The 21,750-nt window shown below is 50.0% G+C and overlaps 1 protein-coding gene across 1 annotated transcript in view; it reads right to left on the reverse strand.

The window, feature by feature from the left end:
• Positions 1-1,223: 1,223 nt before the first annotated feature.
• gpc3 (glypican 3) overlaps positions 1,224-21,750 on the reverse strand; it is a 101,020-nt gene continuing 80,493 nt past the window's right edge. The window contains exons 7-8 of the mRNA XM_030369262.1: positions 16,829-17,021; positions 1,224-2,900 (exon numbers count right to left, since the gene is read on the reverse strand). Coding sequence (XP_030225122.1) covers positions 2,725-2,900; positions 16,829-17,021 — 369 coding nt within the window. The 3' untranslated portion in view covers positions 1,224-2,724. The remainder of the gene's footprint in view (positions 2,901-16,828; positions 17,022-21,750) is intronic.

A 21,750-nucleotide genomic window follows, 5' to 3' on the forward strand; every position in this document is an offset into this window, starting at 1 on the left:
TTGGAGGCTGAAAGAACCTGAAGAGACAGAAGAGACAGAAAGCAAGCACACACACACACACACACACACACACACACACACACACACACACACACACACACACACACACACACACACACACACACACACACACACACACACACACACACACACACACACACACACACACACACGTACTTCAGTCAGCAGTTGCCCTAAAGACCCACCCCCTATAGCAGTGGTTCCAAACCTTGTGGGTCGGGACCCCACTTGGGGACCCCTGATATGCATAGCAGTAGAAAATGAAATAAGCTATCGATATTGAAGTCTTTTTAGCAAACCTTTTATTAGTTGTTTTAAAAGGCCTTATAAACCTCCTGTATATACAAACATACTGCACAAATTACAGCCATGATCCAACTACTACTCAAAGCTGAGTTTGGAGGAGAACGATAAGATTGCGTTCACTGGCACTTGATGTTACCGGCAGATGTTGAATGGGTTAGTTATTAATTAATAATTTGTATGGAAGCAGATGCACAGAAGTGTGAGTTGGACTAGCTAACATTTTCAGATCCAGAAGTAGGGTCACAGGCCAAAATAGGTTAGGAAGCACTGCCCTATAGAATGTGACCCCTCTTAAGATTCAGAGGTTTCTGTGGATGCTAACAAACAACAGAAATGAATTGGGTCTGTGACTAAAATAAATTCTTTGATTTCCGGATTTCAGTATAATATTCTGGAACTTATTTTGTAGAAAAACTATTTTTATACAAAGAAGCACATATTTTAAATAGAGCTCAAGCCCTATAATCAAACATTGTGTCCATTTTTTTTAATTAATACAGTTTCCAATCAACATTTGATTAAAACATACATAGGTCTGAGTGTGGTTGATTGTTTTTGTCAGCGCTTAGCATAGTCAGCCAACACCTACTGTCCCTCAATTCGATTTAAGGGAGACATATCATGCCACCAGGTGTGAGTGTGATTAGCCTTACAAGCTGTTTCAAAAATCTGGTGGACACGCCCACTAGTGATGTCATATGTGGCAGATTTTTGAAATGGCTTGTAAAGCTAATCAAACTCACACCTGGTGGTATAATATGTCTCCTTTAAACAATCACTCAAGAAATAAGTTAAAGAATTAGGTCTTCACAAAATATGTTTTTCCAACATGGATTCATTGAAAATATATGGGAGTTCAGCGTATGTGCAAGATATCTTTATTTCATTTTTTTGGCCTTAATTATTTATTTAAAAAAGAAAGAAACATAACTGATTCACCAAGCACAAACTCTAACTCCAGGTTTTTAATGAGTCGTACAATGAACAATTACATAATGAACACCTGACATTAAGAAGGCTTGAGCACTATTAAAATCTATTACAACTTCACACATATTTACAAGAACACCCATATTCTGCTGCACATTGCAAAGAATAACCATGAAATTGAAAAGTATTGTTCCTACCTTGAAATTTTGAAGGAAAATATTTCAATACCTCTTAAGGGATATCATTTGTAAACATGTAACAAAGAGAAGGGAAACACTTCTATAGCACAGCTATAGCGTTATAGATAATGGCTAATTAGCTTAATAGCTTTGTTAGCTTTATCGTCAATAAGCCTTTCACAATATGTCAGTCCAGGCAATGCTTGTAAATACGGCTGCTTCAACACTCAAACAAGTTGAAATAGCTGGATCATCATACCTAGCCTCAATGTTTATCAGAAACACATTTCAAAAGCCAGCCAATAATATTCAACATGAAAATGTTTAAAACCTTTACTTCAGTTGAATTCTCGCAAACTCTTTTGTCTCCGCGTGTGCTCACTGGTTGCTGTGTACAACAGTCATTCTGCAATGGGGTTATTCTAAAAAGAAATATTTTCAGAATCAGTGAATGTTTAGATGCCATAGCCAAGCCTTATTCCAGTACAATCCAACTCTCTACCCCCCGAACATTAAGACCAGCCCAAACCGCATCACTTTGTCCATTTTGTATCTAACCTCAGCATGTGCTCGACGAGAAGAAGGCCTCTTGAAGTCCTGGACCTACTCAGGTACGTTTTACTACAAAGTCTTCAGTATAATAGAATTGTCCGTCCCATAGAGCGAACAGTACAGTAGATACACACCGCTGTGATACCTCAAGTAAAAACGAGTCTGTCTCTCTTTCTTCTTCTTCTTCTTCTGCTGCTGCCGTTGTGCCAGTTTGGACTTTCCATTCTCCGTCTCCGTCCAAACGTCCAGGTCCATGACATGGCGTTCACAGGAGGCCGCCTAGGCCTCTCAACCACTTGTTGAGAAAATAAATGAGGTCAGCTTGAAACTAAAGTACAGTAACGGCACAGAGGGGAAAAGCTATAGTGGGACTGAAACACAGTGGGAGTAGTCTAGGAGGGCGACCGTAACGAGTTTCCTATTTACACAGTGCCACAGAGTTACACGGTGAGCTCTTATTGTGGAAGAAAAAAATGTGTGTTATTCGTCAAAGTTTAAGTTTAAAAAATGGAATGAGTGAATGAGAGAAAGTTATACTTTAGGGGAAGGAGAGAGCTGAAGAGAAAGAGCAGTTTAGTTCATGCCAACGTTGAGGATTAATTTAACTGTACACTGAGATTCCAAATGAAATCCAACAAAAAAAAAGTCATTAACGGAAACGTGACATTTGAAGGAAGGTGGGCGATTAGTTTTCCGTCGTTGGTCAATGAGTTTACGAAGGGGATGTAGTCACTCGTCAGTAGTGGCCAATCAGGAGGACAGAGAGCGTCAGCAGAAGAACCAGGGCCAGGGACCACCTCCAGGGAGGAGAGGAGGCCGACGAGAAGCCCCCGACGCCGGCCGGGGCCAGGTGAGGGGTCAGCAGCTGCTCATGGAAGATCAGGTCGTCCATGGGCAGGTTATCCGCCAGGTCTGGGAGACGGGGTCAGAGAGGTGGCAGAGACGAGACAGAGGAGGATGTGGGGCAGAGAAAGAGACACGGAAGAATCAAAAATGTGAAGGGAGACAGGAAGAGGGGATCAACATGATCATGACAAACACTGTGACAGAGGTGCATAGCGCCAGTGGTATGTCTGTCCTGCTTTCTGTGCAATGCCTCGCACAGCTGTAAAAACAATGTAATATTCTGACCGATGGGAAACTATACAACTCCATCTTTCCAGATGCTCACCAATGTTACTGTTTTAGACATATGGGGAAATCACATAGTGGGCTACATGTGGTACTGATATTGAACGCTAAAATATATACTAAAGTACGACGATGCTGGAAACAAGACATTTTATGAGCGCAGAAGTGGATTCATGTTGTGCACGAGAAGGGTAAAACATTAAATTCCTTGTTGGACGGTGTATACTCATGTCAATTCAAATATTTAAATACTATAGATTAAAATACAACTTTATCGGTAAGCCGGTCTGATTCTTTGGACATACTGCCAACATACTACTACAATAAAAACACATTGAAGGAATAACCACATTTTATTGTGCTGTGATGAGTGATGTGTGGAGGATGTTGGAGAGGCCTATTTTGGCCAGGTTGCCCCAAGTTCATAACCCAACCATTCAAATAACAGCGTCTTCTCTTCTTCCCTCTTTTGTCCCGCACAAATAAATTTACAAGGTCCGGGCACGACTATAATCTTTACACCGCCTTCATTCATAAAGCAGTGTTGTTCACTCAAACAAAAGGGCATATGTGTTAAGAACACCTTCACGGGCTAAATACATGCTTCATGTGTATCCCGTTACTACTGTGCAGGTCCTGTATTCCCCATCTGTTCCCAAAATCACAATGACATCATTTTCACCTGCTGTTGCCATATCTTACTGTTCTGCAGCCACAGCTGTTCCCCATTGACGCATCAGCAGTACTTTTCCTACTGTGTGTGCGTGTGCGTGTGTGTGTGTGTGTCCGTGTGTCCGTGTGTCCTTGTGTCTGTGTGCGTGTGCGTGGATCTCTCTAAGTACTCATTTTGTGTGGCCCAGTCTGGTCATGCGTGAAGGAGACATAAATACAGAGGTGAGTTATGAGGAGGGGGCCGAAGGATATCAGCAATAAAGAAACACTATGGTTAGGAACGTAAGCTATGCACACAACTGTCCCCAGCCATGCGGGCTGTGGACCCTGACATGCACACCAACACACACACACACACACACACACACACACACACACACACACACACACACACACACACACACACACACACACACACACACACACACACACACACACACACACACACACACACCTCCACACGTACATGCTGCACGCACACACACTGGCGCACATGTGACAGACACACTTGCACATCCATTTTGGACAAAATGTCGTTAATTAAATTTCATTGTATGGCTGGCGCCATAGACTGTATAAAATGGTTGGCACGAATACACACTGGCACACAACTACACACAAATTCACAAACACACAGACAAAAACTGGTTAACATGTGCTTACAAACACACACTCTAAATCTGCGATCCTAAAATAACCGATTGAGATAAATGAAACGGTGTTGTGTGTGGACTGTGCCAGACGGGGTGTCCTACAATAGTCATAATGACGGTGCTTATAAGGAGAGGGTGAGGGTGAGTCAGGACTGGGAGACAGCGGTTGATCTCCACCATTACGGGGATTCAAGGCATAATGCCGTTGACTCACAGCCAGCCACTCTGACTCGCTCCCACCACAGGCCTGTTCCTCTTATAGACGGAGCAGGGAACCAGGGAGGGCTAAGGGGGTTGTGAGGGGTGTATGGAGGAAGGGGTGTAGGGGGAATGGGGGTGGGGGTGGGGGTGGGGGGGTTACCAGGCCTAAAGTAGCCGCGCAACGTCTCAACCACAGCGGAAGCGAGCAAATAAACAAACTGGCAATAATAAAAAGGAAAAAAAGAGTCTTTGCCTTCGGTGGTCGTTGATCGCTGGCCAAAGAATAATTAACTCCCCCCCCCACCCCACCCCCCCTCTCCTGTGTCCTTTGACATGGCAGGCTGTAGGACCCTGAAAGAATGATTTGTCATTGTGGACGGCTGCACATAGTGTAGCCCTAAGCCAATTAAACTTGGTGTGCAATGTGATACAGCTTTTATATACACGGGACGGGGAAAGGAGTCGGTGTGTGTGTGTGTGTGTGTGTGTGTGTGTGTGTGTGTGTGTGTGTGTGTGTGTGTGTGTGTGTGTGTGAATGTTAAAAGGGAAAACAAAGTACATTGTGTGGTGCACATTGCAGCAGTAACGTTTGCATCTATATATATATATATAGCCGTATATATAGATGCAAACATTACTATATATTATGCACACATACTTACATGTTGCGAACAAAGTCTCGCATTGTGATAGAAAAGGCCCTTAACTAGGCACAGTGAGGAAAGGGAAAGGCCCTTACCCAGACTAGGTGAAACCGATGTACACCAACGCCCCCCACACTGGGGCCTTGTTCTGCCGGCCTTAAAAACAAACCAACCGGGAGCGAACGCCACGCAACCTCATCCCCCATCGCCCTGCACAGGACTGGAACTAATAATATCCTGTTATAATTAGTGATGAACACCTGTGTGTGTGCTTGTGTGAGCATGTGCGCGTGTGTGCTTGTGTGTATGTGTATGTGTGTGTGTGTGTGTTACTTTGTACGCTAATGCGCGTATGAGTAGTCTTGTGTGAGAAGAACTCTGTGGAAGGGAACTGAAAAAGAGATAAGAGTTAGATAAAATCTCAGACAGGAAGAAAAGCAACGGCAAAAGGAGTGGGAAAGAAGAAGAAGAGAAAGCGTCGCATGCGAGGAACAGACGGAGTCTCCTTTCTTCTATTTCCGTCCAGTTTGCCCCCCCCCCCCCCACCCTACCCACCCACACCCTTCTCTCATGGTCGGCGGGGAAAGGGGGCGTGCAGCCAGGGACAATTAGCCAGATAGATGGATAAGACACGCACTATAAATAGAGCGGTTCCTCCGGTGATTAATGCAGCCGTCACGGGGCCCGGATGCCGTCCCTCAGCAGAATAGATGCAGCCGGCTCCTCTAGGCTCTGCTGTATTCACACGCCCATCTCGCCCGCCGATGCCATTCTCACCCTATCGTTCCCCCTGTCGCCGCGCTACCTTGCTAGCATGCCCGGCTGGCTCTATCACAGCCCCGCAGAGCTCCGCTTACCTCCCGGGGGAAAGGTCAACAGCCCAGCCATTGATTGGTTACGCCGCGGCTGGTACCGGGAATCCACAGACTGCACATTATCCCCCCCTTCTCTCACGCTCTCCCCCGAGTCTCCCCTTTCTCGCTCTCGCTCTCTCTCTCCTGTATATCCCCCCTCTCTATGTATTTTATCTCCCCCACTCTCACTCTCTCTGTCTGTCCCATGTATCGTCCCTCTCTCTCTTCCCTCTCTCTCTCCTGAAAAAAAAAGCCAGTCAGTCAGTGTGCGATCCACTCGGCTGTTTATAGGCCCTTAATTCCTTTCCTTCGGGGACCATTCTTCATCCGGGAGATCATGTACACATCAGCCAGCCCAGCTCGTTTTAGAGGGAGGGGAGTTGGATGTTTGTTTGGATCTTCAAAAAAGGTCAACTAGTGGCTGAAGCTGCTTGTGTGTGTGTGTGTGTGTGTGTGTGTGTGTGTGTGTGTGTGTGTGTGTGTGTGTGTGTGTGTGTGTGTGTGTGTGTGTGTGTGTGTGTGTGTGTGTGTGTGTGTGTGTGTGTGTACATGGACTTCTCTAAGGACTCATTTTGGGTTGCCCTGTCTGGCCATCTGTGTCTGTGTTTGTGTCTGTGTTTGTGCCCGTGTGTGAGAAGAGAGAAAGAAAGTCAGACGGACAGAGTGAGAGAGAGCTCGGGCTGTCTCTCTTTTGGTTGTTTGTGCAGCACAGAGCAGACAGAAATAGCTATTTTTTAAATCTGTCACGGCAGTCTGGTTCCTGAAGCCTATCTTTAACATTTAACCAGTTCTCCATCGCCACGGTGGTTAGGTTAGGGTTAGCTGCTACACGACAGCGCCTATTGAGCTGTCTGCAGGTGTTCATTGGAGTGTCATGTGAATCCAGGAGCATTTTTTAAATGTGTACTTTTTTACAAACACATTGAAAACCATGAGGCGTTTCACAGTTTATTGTTGCTCCAGGATGGTACGGTACGTTCATGGTCTGGAGGGGAATATGCGCTACATGTGTGCTGTGGACGAGAGAACGTGTCCTTCTTCTTCTGGGTTAGATAAGTATGAGGAATGTTCTCCAAAACACACAGGTGCGTCTTATGAAAGCAGGGGGAAATGGCTCGCATTGCTGCTACATTGGCAGACACGGCTCACACCTCGAAACACCTGAGCTGGTCAAATTTGATCAAGATTTCCCAGATTTCGGGCAGCTTATGGCAGCTGAAGTAAAGAAAATATTTAAGCAGTCTACTGGTCGGCCGTGAAGCGATTTATTGACTTGGATTTCACTGTGGGCATACTTCTAAATCCAAGCAGGGGGACAGGAAGGGGATGGTTCCCGTCCATCAGCCCCAGCCTGCGTTGAGCTGTGCAGAGAGGTCAAAAACCCAACCACCGTGGTGGTTAATATATACTACAACAACCAACAGCCAATGAGTGGTGTCTGGTGAGAGGATACAGATAAGAGCGTGGGACAGCGCTTTAATTCTCTTATTGTGTAAAAAGACTGTTACTTATTGGCCGATCACGTGACCTGGCTAAGTCTTTGGTGAGAGTGTGTATGTGCATGCGTGTGTATGAGCGACTCAGTGAGTGAGTGAGTTAGTGTGTGTGCGGCTGCGGGGGCATGTGCATGAGTGCGAGTGTGAGTATGCTTGCGCATGTGCGTGCGTGCGTGCGTGTGTGCGTGCGTGCGTGCGTGCGTGCGTGCATGTGTGTTACTAGCCAAAAGACAGCTCTCCGAGGTGGGACGAATAGGAAGGGGCTGAGTGGTTGGGAGCTGATGGTGTCTCGGGACTCCAGCGGAGAGAGAGAGAGAGAGAGAGAGAGGGAATGCACGCCCCCCCGACTCCACGCCCACAGGGGTGCGCGGAGAAGCTGGGCGATCGCGGGCCAAGACAAACGGGACGGCCAGCGGAGTCCCGGCCACGGAGCCTCTCCAACAGCACGGGTCTGTAGTGAGCTGGCCCCGGCCCCGGCCGCGGCCTACACAACACTCACTGTTATTCTAGGCAGAGCAGCCGCCTCCCACGGCGCGCTGCTGCGCAGAGGGAGGAACACAGCCAGAGTGTGTGAGGGAGAGAGGGAGACATACGGAGGGGAGGCCGAGGGGAGGAGGGCGAGAGGGATCATACACAGGGAGGCAGTGGAGGGGAGAGGGAGATACAGAGGGAGACAGGGGGGTGAGAGATAGATACAGAGGGAGTCAGGGGAGAGAGAGAGAGAGAGGGAGAGGGAGAGGGAGAGAGAGAGAGAGAGAGAGAGAGAGAGAGAGAGAGAGAGAGAGAGAGAGAGAGGGTATATTTCAAAGCATTATGTGCAGATAAGGTGGAAGGGGTGTGTCAAGGTTAAAGAGAGAAGTGCAGAAATTAAAGTTGGGGGGGGGGGGGGGGGGGGGGGGGGGGGGGCACAACAACATTGTGAGAACAGAGACAGCACAGAGAGATGTAAATTCACATGAATCTAGATTGAGCCGTAGTGGACGACTGTATACATGCCCTGGACCACGAGGGACGCCCAATCCATCCGGACAGAGGGGAGAGCAAAGACTCCTGGTCCCGACAGTCCCAACTGTGACGGCGCTCAGGACCAAATGCGAGTCAAGGAGGCCCTCTGAGTTCAAAGGTCAACGCGGTCGACCCAGACGTGTGCATTCAGAGGGGGGGGGATGAGCGACGCAGCGCTATTCTAGAGGCATCGCTTCTCTCAATCTCTCAATTAGATCCATTCCTCTGTATTTATTTATAGCCTCCCCTTTGAGAAGGAGCTCTGAAGATCAGAGGAAGAAACGTGGCACGAAACAGAGAAAATAAAAACCAGAGTTATAAAGCAGGAACACATTTAAATGGCAGCTCTTTTGACGGAAAACTGGAGAAGAAGGTGAGGGAGAGAAAGGGAGAGAGAGAGAGAGAGAGAGAGAGAGAGAGAGAGAGAGAGAGAGAGAGAGAGAGAGGGAGAGAGAGAGGGGTAAGAAAAACCATAACAAATCCATCGTACAAAGAGCTGATTCTCTGCCGTCGGGGTGAAGGGAGCTGCTTCGGGGCGGACGACGTGCTGCTAGCCGCCTCCACAGAGCCTGGCCTGTGGTACCTCCAGCCACAGCTCTCTGTGGCAAGGCTCTGGAGGTCATCTGTGACCCGGGGAGGTCAACCCTGGCCAGCGGGAGGAGGAGGGGGAGGCGGAGGGGGTCAGGGGACGGCAGGGTGTGATGGTCGGGATGGAAGATAGCGCACACAATGCCGGCTCTTATCGGAGCGTTTGGGGAGAGAGAGAGAGAGAGAGAGATAGGGAGAAGAGAAGGGAGAGAGGGAGAGAAGGGAGGGAGCAGGGTGATAAACTGATGGGTCAGAGGTGTAATTTGGCCTGGGGTTCGTCCCGCTCTGGATCAGGGGGGAAACCAGATGACGGGTCAGTCAGTCAACCTCTGAGGAACACATTCCTGGAATACTGACTTTATCTTCCAGCCATGGAGGGAGCTGTCATCCCCCCCCCCCCCCCCCCCTCGCCCCCCCCCCCGCCCCCCTTCACACACACACCCAGACACTTAGCTCTCACACACACACACACACACACACACACACACACACACACACACACACACACACACACACACACACACACACACACACACACACACACGCGCGCGCGCGCGCACACACACACAAAGGCCTGTATATATTCTCCTCGTTGGCCCTTTCCAATGGGATGAGGCGCAGTTTCAAGCGCGACCCACACATCCCAGTGCCAACACACACGCAAGACACACACTTTCTCCCCGTAACCGCAGCAAAAGAGGGGCCGGCACGGGACGTCCCGACGAGGGACAATTTTGTGGCACGGCCTAACTGTACACAGCGTGCTGCCGTAAACTATCTGCTAGCGCTCCTTAAGTGGTGGGGCTGCGGTCTCCCCCCCCCCCCCCCCCCCCCCCCTCCCCCCTCCCCCGAGCAGCTCAGAGCCCACTGCCTTGACGCACGTGTCTTCACAGTGGCAGGCAAGATAATCAAGGGGTTACTTTGGGAGAGAGAGAGGGAGAGAGAGAGAGAGAGAGAGAGAGAGAGAGAGAGAGAGAGAGAGAGAGGAACGACGGTTGGCCCAACATTAACATAAATAAACCGATTCCCCGACGGAGGCGCTGGCCAGAAAAAGGGTTAACTCTGGCTCCGGGTCGCAAAATGGCAGCCCGTGCGTCACCCTTTGGCGGAGGGGAGCGGGGCCTGCTGACTGGGCCCGCTGTGTGTGTGTGTGTGTGTATGTGTGTGTGTGTGTGTGTGTGTGTGTGTGGGTGTGTGTGTTTGTGTGTTGGTGGACTGGGGCGGAGCTGATGGACAGGACCCAGGAATGAGCCTGGAATCAATTTAGAGCGTCCAAAAGTGCCTGTGAATGTAAATAAAGCTCCTGAGCAAACAAACCCCTTTTTTCCGGGAGGCGCACACACACACACACACACACACACGCGCACACGCACAAAAATGCACGGGCCTACATTATGAATCAAACACCATCAAAAAAACGTCAAAACCTCTGGGGGCCCCCCACATGTGGACGATGCGGGGCAGGGGGCTCCGTGGGTCGGGGTCCGTTCAGATCATGCGGCCCTCTGGCTCGTCTTAAGGGCTTATCCCGGGGTTTGATTCGTGGAGGCTCCGCAGCGGAGGGCCAACAGAGGGCCAATGGGAGGGCTGCTTTCTGTCCACCTCCTTTCAGCTCTCCCCGACCAGCCCCCTATCCCTGTTCTCTGCCCCCCCTGTAATCTGCCCAGTTAGAGGTGGCAGTATGGGGGGGGGGGTCCAGGGTTGGGGTTCAGGGAGGGAGGGGAGGGGGGGGGGGGGGGCAGGCCGTGGTGGCCGTGGTGTAAGACAGGGAGAGCGACAGGAACGAGTGAGAGAGAGTGAGGAGAAGAGACAGAGAGACTACAGTTCCCAGCCACCGAGCCTGTTGACACAGATGGCGGGGAGCTCCGCTCTTTTTGTGAGAGGTGTGGTGGAGGTGGAGCAGGGTAGGACTTGGGGGGGAATTTACGGAGGTTGTTCATAAGCCCGAGCAGGGATGAGGAGAGGGAGAACACCAGTTCAGAGCCCCCCCACCTCCGCCCCCCCTAAACCTCTTCACCTTGACTTTCCAGTTCACCTCGATAGAAATACAGTTTCTGTTACAAATTACAAACGGTTTCAATTCAAATATTTTCTTAAATGAAATTATGTATCACAGCACCTTCGACTATTCAGTGTTTATCTCAGCTTCGTAGGCTACAGGGAACTCACCCTGTTGTCAAGCACACACACACACACACACACACACACACACACACACACACACACACACACACACACACACACACACACACACACACACACACACACACACACACACACACACACACACACACGCACACACACGCACACACACACACACACACTACCGCCCACAGTGGATTGCTAACATGATCAAATTCCTTTCGAATATTAGGTGGTTGGCTTTTATAAGTACATTTCGTATTTTCTTGGTACGGTGCATATCTTGGTTTTATAATGAGCCAATCGAGGAGAGTTGTGGTTAGGGCTGCTGTCCAGCGATGGAGCCCAAACATCTGGTTGGATCCTGTTTACTGCTCTGACTCTACTGGTCCAAACAACAACAACAACAACACCATTAATATGCAGAATAGGGGTCGGGCAGTACTTCGCCTAGCAACCCAGATGCTCGCGGGTCGTTTGTGTTGCAGTGAACCCAAACAAACTCGGCAGGTTCTCCTTCCTTGTTATTGTTAGTCTGTAGGAAAAGTGCTGGAGGAGCAGGTCATGGAAAACAATCGTTTGGTTTAGTCTGGCTTCTCTCCCCCCCCCACCCCCCCCCCACCTCCCACTGTGAGCTCCTGAAGAACCCTTGGGGACACCATGCACCATGTGGGTCACCAAGGAACCCACAGGTCCCCCCGCTGTGTGTCTGACACACACACACACACACACACACACACACACACACACTTATGTGTGTTGTCCCGAGAGTGCACCCCCCCCCGGCCCCGCCCTCTTCTGTGACATGGCTACCACATGTCTGACATGCCTAACTGGGAGCACATCTGCAAACAACAGTAGCATGCCTCACAGGGTCCTGGGAGGAGGATGAGAGGGACTGTGTGTGTGCGAGCGTGTGAGTGAGTGTGTGCGTGTGTGTGTGTGTCTGTGTCGTCGTGCTTGCGCGTGCGTACGTGTGCGCGTGCGTGCGCGCGTGCGTAGGACAAAAGGACTGTGTGGACACTGTGTCAACAGGTCTTCTGTGTCTGGACTACGACCCGCTGTGATGGAGACGAGCAGCGGACAGCGCGGGGTGACTCACCTATCAGGTGTTGCGGGGGTCGGGGCCCCAGCTGGGTCCAATTAACATACCGGATTGCAGCTCTGGCAGCGAGCGCGGCCGCTAATTCAACCCACATACGCGCCGCGCAAGTGTGTTTACATGTGGGGTTCTGTGCGCGGCTCACGGATGTTGTTTAATCTCCCACTTTGTTCTTCCTGTCTTCCTTGTTTTTTTTTTTTTTCACATTTTCTTCCCTTTCTTCTTCACTCAACATTCCGCCTCCCCATCTTCCCGTTGTTGTTGTGCCCGCCAGAGCCGTGAGCAGAGCCAGCAGGTTTATCCCCCCCCCCCCCCCCCCCCCCCCCCCCCCCCCCCAAACCCCCCCCCCACCAGCACCTTTCCTCTCTCGAAGAGAGCTGCATGTTTTGCATTACAAGAATATTTCCCCGTTGTAGTTGGCTAAACCCCCGGCGCAGATAAAAAAGCTCCAGAGAGAGCTTGCCTTCGGGGGTGCCCGCTGTGGCTGCACGTCTGCGAGCCAGACCAAAACAAGAGCTCTATTCACGGGAGGCCATCGCTGAGTGTGTGTTGAGGTGTTGAGACGCACAGCTGAGGAGCGGGCCGGTACAGCAAGAAAGCACACACCGGCCTCAGTTGCTCCACCGCTGAACCTGCGGCCCCCCCCTTGACCCCCCGTGGCCCCCCATGGCCCCCCGTGGCCCCCCATGGCCCCCCGTGGCCCCCCTAACCCCGGACCACACCTGAAAGACCGGACTATGCTGCACAGAGTCAAACGCATTTAGATATCTGCCCTTTATTATAATCACAGAGCCAAAGGGCTTCGCTGGCCTACATTCATTTGAATTATACGGCCTAACCCTAACCCTGTAAAATGGTTGAGGAAATGCTCCTGAAAACCCAGGAAATGGAAGAATCATTGGGGGGATGATCGCTGAGGCGGATGGATCTTGCTTCTGGAACGGCCAGAGGGGCAATAGGACCCAGATGGCGAGAACTTATATTATTAACGGTGGGTTTAAGTGGTTCAAAATACTACATGTAGTTGATGGCTCACATTTACTGGTTGTTACAAAGCGACCTGTAAAAGAGTGGCTTCTCTGGGAAGGTTTCAAAAGATGTCAGGCACATCCCTCCAGCTTGACTACTGTTTGATGTTTTTTTCACCAACCACTGCTTGCTTGGTTCTTATTCCAGACTTTCTGATCAAGAGGAAGCAAGACGGTGGGCTCGGACTCCTTTAAAGGGACTTCAGATCACACAACTGAAACCCTCCTGTAGAGAAGTAAGCAAAAGGCTTACTGGTGGATGGCGAGGCAGGCTGTCTGTTCATAGGGAGTGCGTGTGTCAGTCAGAGAGGTAACAGACGACAGCCCAGGTGAGCCCGCATCATCAGGAACTGGGCTTTCACGCACCGCTGCTCATGAAAACCCACACGCGATCCAAGGTGAGGCATGCACATCAAAACACAACTACACCGACTGACGCACACATCAAGCCACCACAACATTTGCACACAAACACTCCAAACGATATCCCTGTCCAACAATAAAAAACGTTTCAAACATTAACCCAATTTGAAAATGACAATCCCCGCTGAGAATGCATTTTTTTTTCTTCTATGCTGGGATGTTTGCTCAGTTAGTGCTGGCCTACGTCTGATCATGTTTGGCTGCTGGTCTGGCTTGAGGGCAGGTGGGGTGGAAGGAGACAGACACACGACACAGTGGACACCGCCTGGCCTGGAATAGCTGCCCCGAGCCTGGAATGCTCTCGGGAATGTGTGAACAGGAATTCAGTTGGCCAGCAGGGAAGTCTGTCTTTCTGAGTGTGTGTGTGCGCGTGTGTTTGTGTCTACGCTATGTGTTTGCGTGTGTGTGTGTGTGTGTGTGCGTGTGTGTGTCTACGCTATGTGTTTGTGTGTGCTTGTGCGTGTGCGTGTGTACGCTATATGTTTGCTTGTGCGCGTGCGTGTGCGTGCGTGCGTGCGTGCATGTGTCATAAGGGTTAGGTTAGGGCTGTGAGGCGGTGGTGGAGTGGGTGGTGTTTGGGTCTGTGGGTGTGGTGGTGGTGGTGGTGGTGGTGGTGGTGTTTGGGTGTGGTGATGGTGGTGGTGGTGGTGTTGGTGGTGATGGTGGTGGTGGTGGTGGTGGTGGTGGTGTTTGGGTCTGTGGGTGTGGTGGTGGTGGTGGTGGTGGTGGTGTTTGGGTGGGGTGATGGTGGTGGATGTGCTTGGGTGTGGTGGTGGTGGTGGTGGTGGTGGTGGTGGTGTTTGGGTGTGGTGGTGGTGGTGATGGTGGTGGTGGTGGTGGTGGTGTTTGGGTGTGGTGGTGGTGTTTGGGTGTGGTGGTGGTGGTGGTGGTGGTGGTGGTGTTTGGGTGGGGTGATGGTGGTGGTGGTGGATGTGCTTGGGTGTGGTGGTGGTGGTGGTGGTGGTGGTGGTGGTGGTGGTGGTGGTGGTGGTGTTGGGCCAGGTAGGCTCTGTGGGAGAGTGAGCGAGGGCAGATCAGTCACCCCAGATGAGCCTCAACATCCACTCTGAGGAGAGCGAGATGACAGCTCCAGTCTGGTGGGGGCTCTGCTCCTGTCTTCACCTTGTTGTGGCTGGGCTCTGTCACCTTTCCCAGGCCCTGGGGAGGAGGGGGGGATGGAGGCCGGGGGTGCAGGAGAGAGGGGCCCGGGGGGGGGGGGGGAGGTGCCTGTGTTCCTGATAGAGACCATTGCTCCTCATGCAGAGGCTTTTGTGAAACCTGATCCGTCTCGTCCGTCTCAGAGAACAGAGACAGTCCGCCCATTAAGCCCTCCGCTCTGAAGGGCTGACCTTTGAACCTTGGCCCCGCTGTTGGACCAAAAAAAACGGGATGGCAGGTCGTGCAAGGTCAGGATTTTACTGGGTCATCTCAGGCTATCACAGGCTATCTCTGTACCTGCCAATGAGTGGAGACTCTGCAAGGTCTGCAAACAGCGCTGGCTCATGTTCAAGCAGGTACAAACTCCACAAAGGGAAGGCAAACATGTGATGTCGAAAGCCAGGACAGAAAAAGCAACCTTCAGCTTCAGAGGCTCAGGCAGATAGGAGATAGCCCGGGAAATGAAACCCCTTTAGATCCTCAGCCGAGAATAAAATGGACTTAAAGTGAACCAAAGTGCGAACCATTCGATAAATACTTATACGACAATATACATTCACGCTAAAATGTTATAATTGTATAATATATATATATTTTTTAATCTACAAATGTCCACTATATATATATTTTGCTTTATTTTCACTCAAATTTGGCCTTTTCCTTCATTAAAAGTGTATCTTTCTGTATCTGTTAGTACCGTCCTGACCTGTTCATCGTGGATGAATATAGTACACTACATCCTATCTTGTGGATTGGAGCAGAGCTGTGTGGTAAACAGGAAGGCATGGAGAGAGTAGAGGGCAGTGGAGGGCTTGGGGTCGAGGGGTCTGTTGGGGGTAACGGTCTTCTGGTCGGAGCTGCCGGGTCTCAACCAGACGGAGGACCCCAGGTCTCAGGAAAGGAGAGGACTACTCCCTCTGCCATGTTTGCGCAGCTGTATCGTCGGCTTAGCAACCCTGTGTTTAGACCCCTGCCTGTTTTTCCACTCGCTCTTTCATTTTTTCTTTTTTAAATACACCAGAAAAATCGTTTGGGTTTGTTTAGCTCCTCTTTTTGTTGTTGTTGTAAGCTAGCTTATTTCTCTCTCCGTCGTTGGGTATCTATCAGAGCCGACATTGTCTGACGTTTGTTTTTCTCAGATTTCCGCCGTGGCGAGCGGGCGGTCAGTAGGGGGTGTTCGGGAGGGGGGGGGGGGGGGGGGGCTGGCTGGCAGCTACCTGAAGCCTGCTGACACCCGCTGCATAGTGGCGTGTGGGTGCGAACTTGTCCTGTAGTTGTGTAAACATCCCTGCGCTCCGCACACTGAGCCTGCTGCTGGTCCAGGCAGACTCACACAAGACAATGTCCCAGACGTCTGGCACTGCACGTGTTTTCATTTGCTACTTATTACGGCGTATGATGCCTAGTTATTGTTTCATGCTTTCTAGTAACGGGTCACGCATGCACGCGGGTGCAGTACCTCACACCGCCATTTTGTAGGACAGAAACCAACCAATGTTTGTCAGTTGGTGTGTGCACGTTTGTGTTTGTGTGCATACATGCTTGCATCGGTGTGTGGGTGTCTGTCTGTGAACGTGCATGTGTGTGTTGGCATTTGTGCGTTGGCATTTGTGCGTGTGGCGTGGCGTGTGTGTTGGCATTTGTGCGTTGGCATTTGTGCGTGTGGCGTGGCGTGTGTGTTGGCGTTTGTGCGCGTGTTCATGTGTCGTCATACGCGTGGGTGGGCGCGTCTTTGTGCCTCACCTGCAAAGATACGCAAGCGTTTGCGGCGCGGGGGCGGGCCCAGCCCCGACACGCCGGCGCACTCGTCCTCGTCGTCGCAGTCGCCGCTCTGGAAGCCGTCCTCGTCCAGCTCCTCCCCGCCGCGCCCCTCCACGCCGTCGCCGCGCGACCTCGCTCGCCATCGCTTCTCCGACACCGTCACCAGCCTCAGCAGCTGAGGGGGTGGGGGGGGGGGGGGGGGGGGGGGGGGGGGGTGGGACAGGAAGTAGGTCATCACGGTCATCAAGGTCATCACGGTCATCGGACGATGTACGATCATGGCTGACCTCGTCCCGGGTCACAGGTCGACGCTGCGGCCCATAGAGAGAGCCGCGTTGCCATGACTGCAGCAGTACTGTTTGTACACAGTTTACTTTGTGGTTGACACAGGGGGGGAACGGGGAGGGGTTCCAGAATACAAAACACACGGTGAGGTCTATATTAGGGCAAGACATCAGATATCAAATTGTGTTTTTACAGGAAACAACGCAGGTATGCGTGTCGTTCCGGATAGTTTGAGTTTATACGGGATTCAGCGGGTGTTCCCCGGAGTGATAGTGAGGCTGGGGCGAGGCTGTTGGCTGACGTTGCCTCTGGCAACACTTTCACTGTCTATTGTGGTCGTCTTGTGGCGACTCGGGAGGAAAGTATATGGAACACGATGTAAGACCCTGTACTCAGACACAAATGCACTACTGTTGATGTTATAGACGCTTTTAGCCAACGTGACTTACAAGTGAGGCTGTTAACAATCAAAGCATACAATCGAAGTTGGAGTTACAACACTTATGAGTGCTGCACTCAGCACAGAGTAGCTTAAGGTAACGAGGTCAGTAGGATTTGTGTGTAGTTTATTAATTTATTTGTATTAATATTATTATCTTCAGTTGTTATGTAATCTGTTGCATTTTTCATGTTTAATGTAAAATATATGTTCGTATGATGAAAGTCCAGGCTACTGTTACCAAGGGTAATTTAAACCCAGTATGACCTGCAGGCTGTGGCAACAGTGTTTTCTCAAGATTGTCCCATGACATAGAGACTGCCATAATGTTTTGCTTACAGGAATTTATTGGAAACTGTGGTAAGGCAATCATCTTGTAAATAATTCACAAGTGCCAAAGAGCTGTAAATTCGTTTTTATTAAAAAAAAAAATGAATATCGGAATTCCTGTTGAAGTGCAAACGAGGCCACGCAGCATAAGCCCATGGCGTGTTGAATATCATCCCTAAACACATTCCGCTGATGTAAACACTGATAATGATGCTGGCTACATCCTTCTACTCCCCAGAAGTCAGGGTCAGGCGACGGATTAGACGGCCCTCACGCAGAAATTCCCCAATTCCCACTTTCCTTCTGGTCCCCCATGCAGAACATGTGAATGAGCTCAGAGTCAACCTGGATGGCTGATCTCTAAACCACGGCTCCGCATCCTCCACCGAGCACGTGGTCGCGAACCCCGCAGAGCCCACAGATGTGGTACATTCCATCCCTCGCGCCCGCTTTTCCGTTTATCTTCTTCCACCGCCTCCTGTTTAGTTTTATTTCCAGGGTCGCTTTTTAATTGATTTCCTTCCTAACCGCATTCGTCAGCACCGCAATCGGTGGCTGTTGCTGTTCTTGTTGTTGTTTGGAGTTGTTTGGCTTGTCTGTGGCGGAAGATTGAGTTCATATGGGGCTCGCTGCTGCAGGTCTGCTGCATCAGGGTTAGAGCGATAGAGAGATAAATGAGAGCGAGAGAGGGAGAGAGACAGACAGACAGACAGAGAGGTAGGCAGATTGAGAGAGAAATACGTAGAGGGAGACAGAGACAGAGTGAGAGAGAGAAAGAAGTAGACGAGGACAGAGAGACAGAGAGAGAGAGAGAGCGAGAGAGAGAGAGAGAGAGAGAGTCAGAGACAGAGTGAGAGAGAGAGAGAGAGAGAGAGAGAGAGAGAGAGAGAGAGAGAGAGAGAGAGAGAGAGAGAGAGAGAGAGAGAGGCAGAGACAGAGTGAGAGAGAGAGAGATAGAGAGAGAGAGAGACAGCCATAGAAGAAGAGAATGAGAGAAAGAGAGAAAGATAAATAGAAAGACAGAGAGTGAAACAGACGGCGACAGAAAGAGAGGGAGAAATAGAAGGCAGGGATATTTGAGAAATCATGGCAGCCAGAAGATAAACAGCGCCTCCCTCGCTTCCCTCCCTCTCATCCACATATACAAACCATGTCAATCGGGGATTTACAAGGGACACAAACGGTAAAGTTTAGACGGGGAAAACATAACATCTTGTTCCAGTGTGGGCTGCTAACAAACCTCTATTCATTTCCTCACATCGAGAGCATACATCGTCAATGACCACAACGTTTCTCAAAAACCTGGTCACCTTGACCAAGAGGTCCAGGTGATTCAAACAATGATTCACCAGACATATAGGCTCTTCTTTCCGACCAGCCCTAAACCAAATACGTTTTTGTGAGTGAGGACGAGACCCTCAGATGTGAGTCCCCGTCTACGGCTGTCTATTAAAATAAGCAAGTCAATGATGAGCTGGTCCTTTTCTCCGTCATGTGAGTAATGGGGATTGAATGTACTGCATGTTTTTCCTGTTAAAAAGGGGGAACGTGTTTGCCTGTGTGCGCTAGAGGCCTCTGTTAGATTTACTCGAGGCTTGAAATTCCTTCCAGGGGTCTGAGGCAGCCTGGCAACCCCCGGACGGATACAAGCAAGCAGGGCTGTCCCGCAAACAAATTAAGGCCCCGGGAAAAAAAGGCCACTCGTAAAAGTTGTAGAAAGAAATGTGTGGTGTAGGGTTTTTTCAGATGGACGCAAAGAAAAAAAGAAAGTTTGCATGCTAAGAGCCAGGGGGAAGTGAAGAGAAACCTGGAACTGGTGAACTGGTGTAAAACAGTGTTTATGTCTAGATTCATGCGGCTAAAGATAAATGTGCTATAGCTTATCACCTGAAGAGGAGAACTGTAAAAGTATTGAAGATTACATATTATCCCCTCAAGTCATCACTTGAAATCAACAATAATACGTTTTTTGGCCTCTAGCAAAGGAATGTTTACCTGCATTACTTCCGTCGTGTTTAGATTGTATTGATGGAGGGATGGAGGCAGACATTCATGGGAGAGAGATTACAGAGATACTCAGAAAATGAGGGTGAGAGAGAGATACACAGAGATACTGAGGGAGTGTGCCAGAGAGAGATACATAAAGAGATTCACAGTTACAGAATAATACTGAGGGGAAGAGAGAGCGAGACATTTCCTCTGAATGAGTTAATGAAACGCTCCTTAGCATGTGGACAGGCCCCATTGAAGCCTGGCAATTAGTTAGACTATAGGAATGGACCATATCGAGAATGGCAAGTATAGTAGTGTACTATAGAAGTATAGCGCTAGCTCTGTGGCTGTTGCTCTCTGTGTAGAAGATGCTGGCTGTGAACTAAGTCTTACTGTTGGGGTGCAGTGGTTTTTACCCAATGGCTGACTGATGGCTCTGTTATGACAATGGATGCAGGGATAGCTATAGATGTGTCTGGGTGTGTGTGTGTGTGTGTGTGTGTGTGTGTGTGTGTGTGTGTGTGTGTGTGTGTGTGTGTGTGTGTGTGTGTGTGTGTGTGTGTGTGTGCTAGTGTTTGTGTGTATGAGAATAAAATGGGTAAAGAAAATGTTAGTGTATTGGATGTGTATGTGGTGAAGGGGAGGGTTGTATTTCTTTTTGTGGCTGTTTGTGTGTGTGTGTGTGTGTGTGTGTGTGTGTGTGTGTGTGTGTGTGTGTGTGTGTGTGTGTGTGTTAGAATATGTGGTTATTTGTATAGTATTTGTGTGTGTACACTGTGTATGTGTATGTTTGTTTGCATTATGTGTGTATGGTTAGGGGCACTTTGTGTGTGTGTGTGTGTGTGTGTGTGTGTGTGTGTGTGTGTGTGTGTGTGTGTGTGTGTGTGTGTGTGTGTGTGTGTGTGTGTGTGTGTGTGTGTGTGTGAAGATGTTGAGTTTATCTTTGTATTGTCTGCGTGTATGTAGGGTTGTTTCGATGGAGTGTGTGGGTTTGTGTGTGTGTGTGTGTGTTTATATGTTTGTGTGTGGCGGTTGTGTGTATAATTGCATGGTATGGGTAATGCGTGTGTGCATATGTTTGTGTGTGTGTCTTTGCATGGGGTGTGTAATGTGTGTGTGGGGTTGTTTGTACAGTGTGTGTGTGTGTGTGGTAAGGGGAGGGTTGGATCCGTCTGAGGGTGCGCTGGTCTGTTGATGAGACCGACCCTCGGGGTCCACATCAAGAGCAGGAAACCTCAAGTCATTCTGGACCCCAATCCTCCGCAGCAACCCGAAAAACCCAGAGCAAGCAGGGAGGAAATAAATAAAATAGACTTTTTTTAAGCAGGGCTCAGCCTGTTTCCCATTAAGAGAGGAAATCTTCTCCCTCCCTTTCTCTTTCTCTGTTTAGTATTTTTTTTTTTCTTCCCCAAAGAAGCGCATCAAGGAATAACACGGGACTCTGAGCATCTGGACGCACATATAAAGAAGACACGCAATCTGCAGCGACGCATCCCACGGGCCTACGCGCCCACCTCACCTCTCGGCCGCCACCACCGCCGCACGAGAAAGGTCACTGCGGAGGAAGCCCACGCGCTGCCGAGGCCCTTAACTCTTAAAGGAAAAAAACAAAAAGAGAAACACATGTGGCGGATTGCTCAACGCGGCAGAGGCAGCTCCGAACGAGACACGATCCCATCACCGCGGGGCCCGCCGCTTCCTCCCACGGAAGACTTGAACCCCACCGAGGGTCATTCCTCAGTGGGTATATATACGGCAGCTGACACCAGAGATTCTGCTTGTCAGCCCAGTCAACCTCTCAGGGCCGCAGCTCCCTTCCGACCAACGACGGCAAACCGAGGCCGATTTGAGCTCCGCT

Source organism: Gadus morhua, chromosome 10 (assembly GCF_902167405.1).
Source record: "Gadus morhua chromosome 10, gadMor3.0, whole genome shotgun sequence".
Classification (NCBI taxonomy): Eukaryota; Metazoa; Chordata; class Actinopteri; order Gadiformes; family Gadidae; genus Gadus; species Gadus morhua.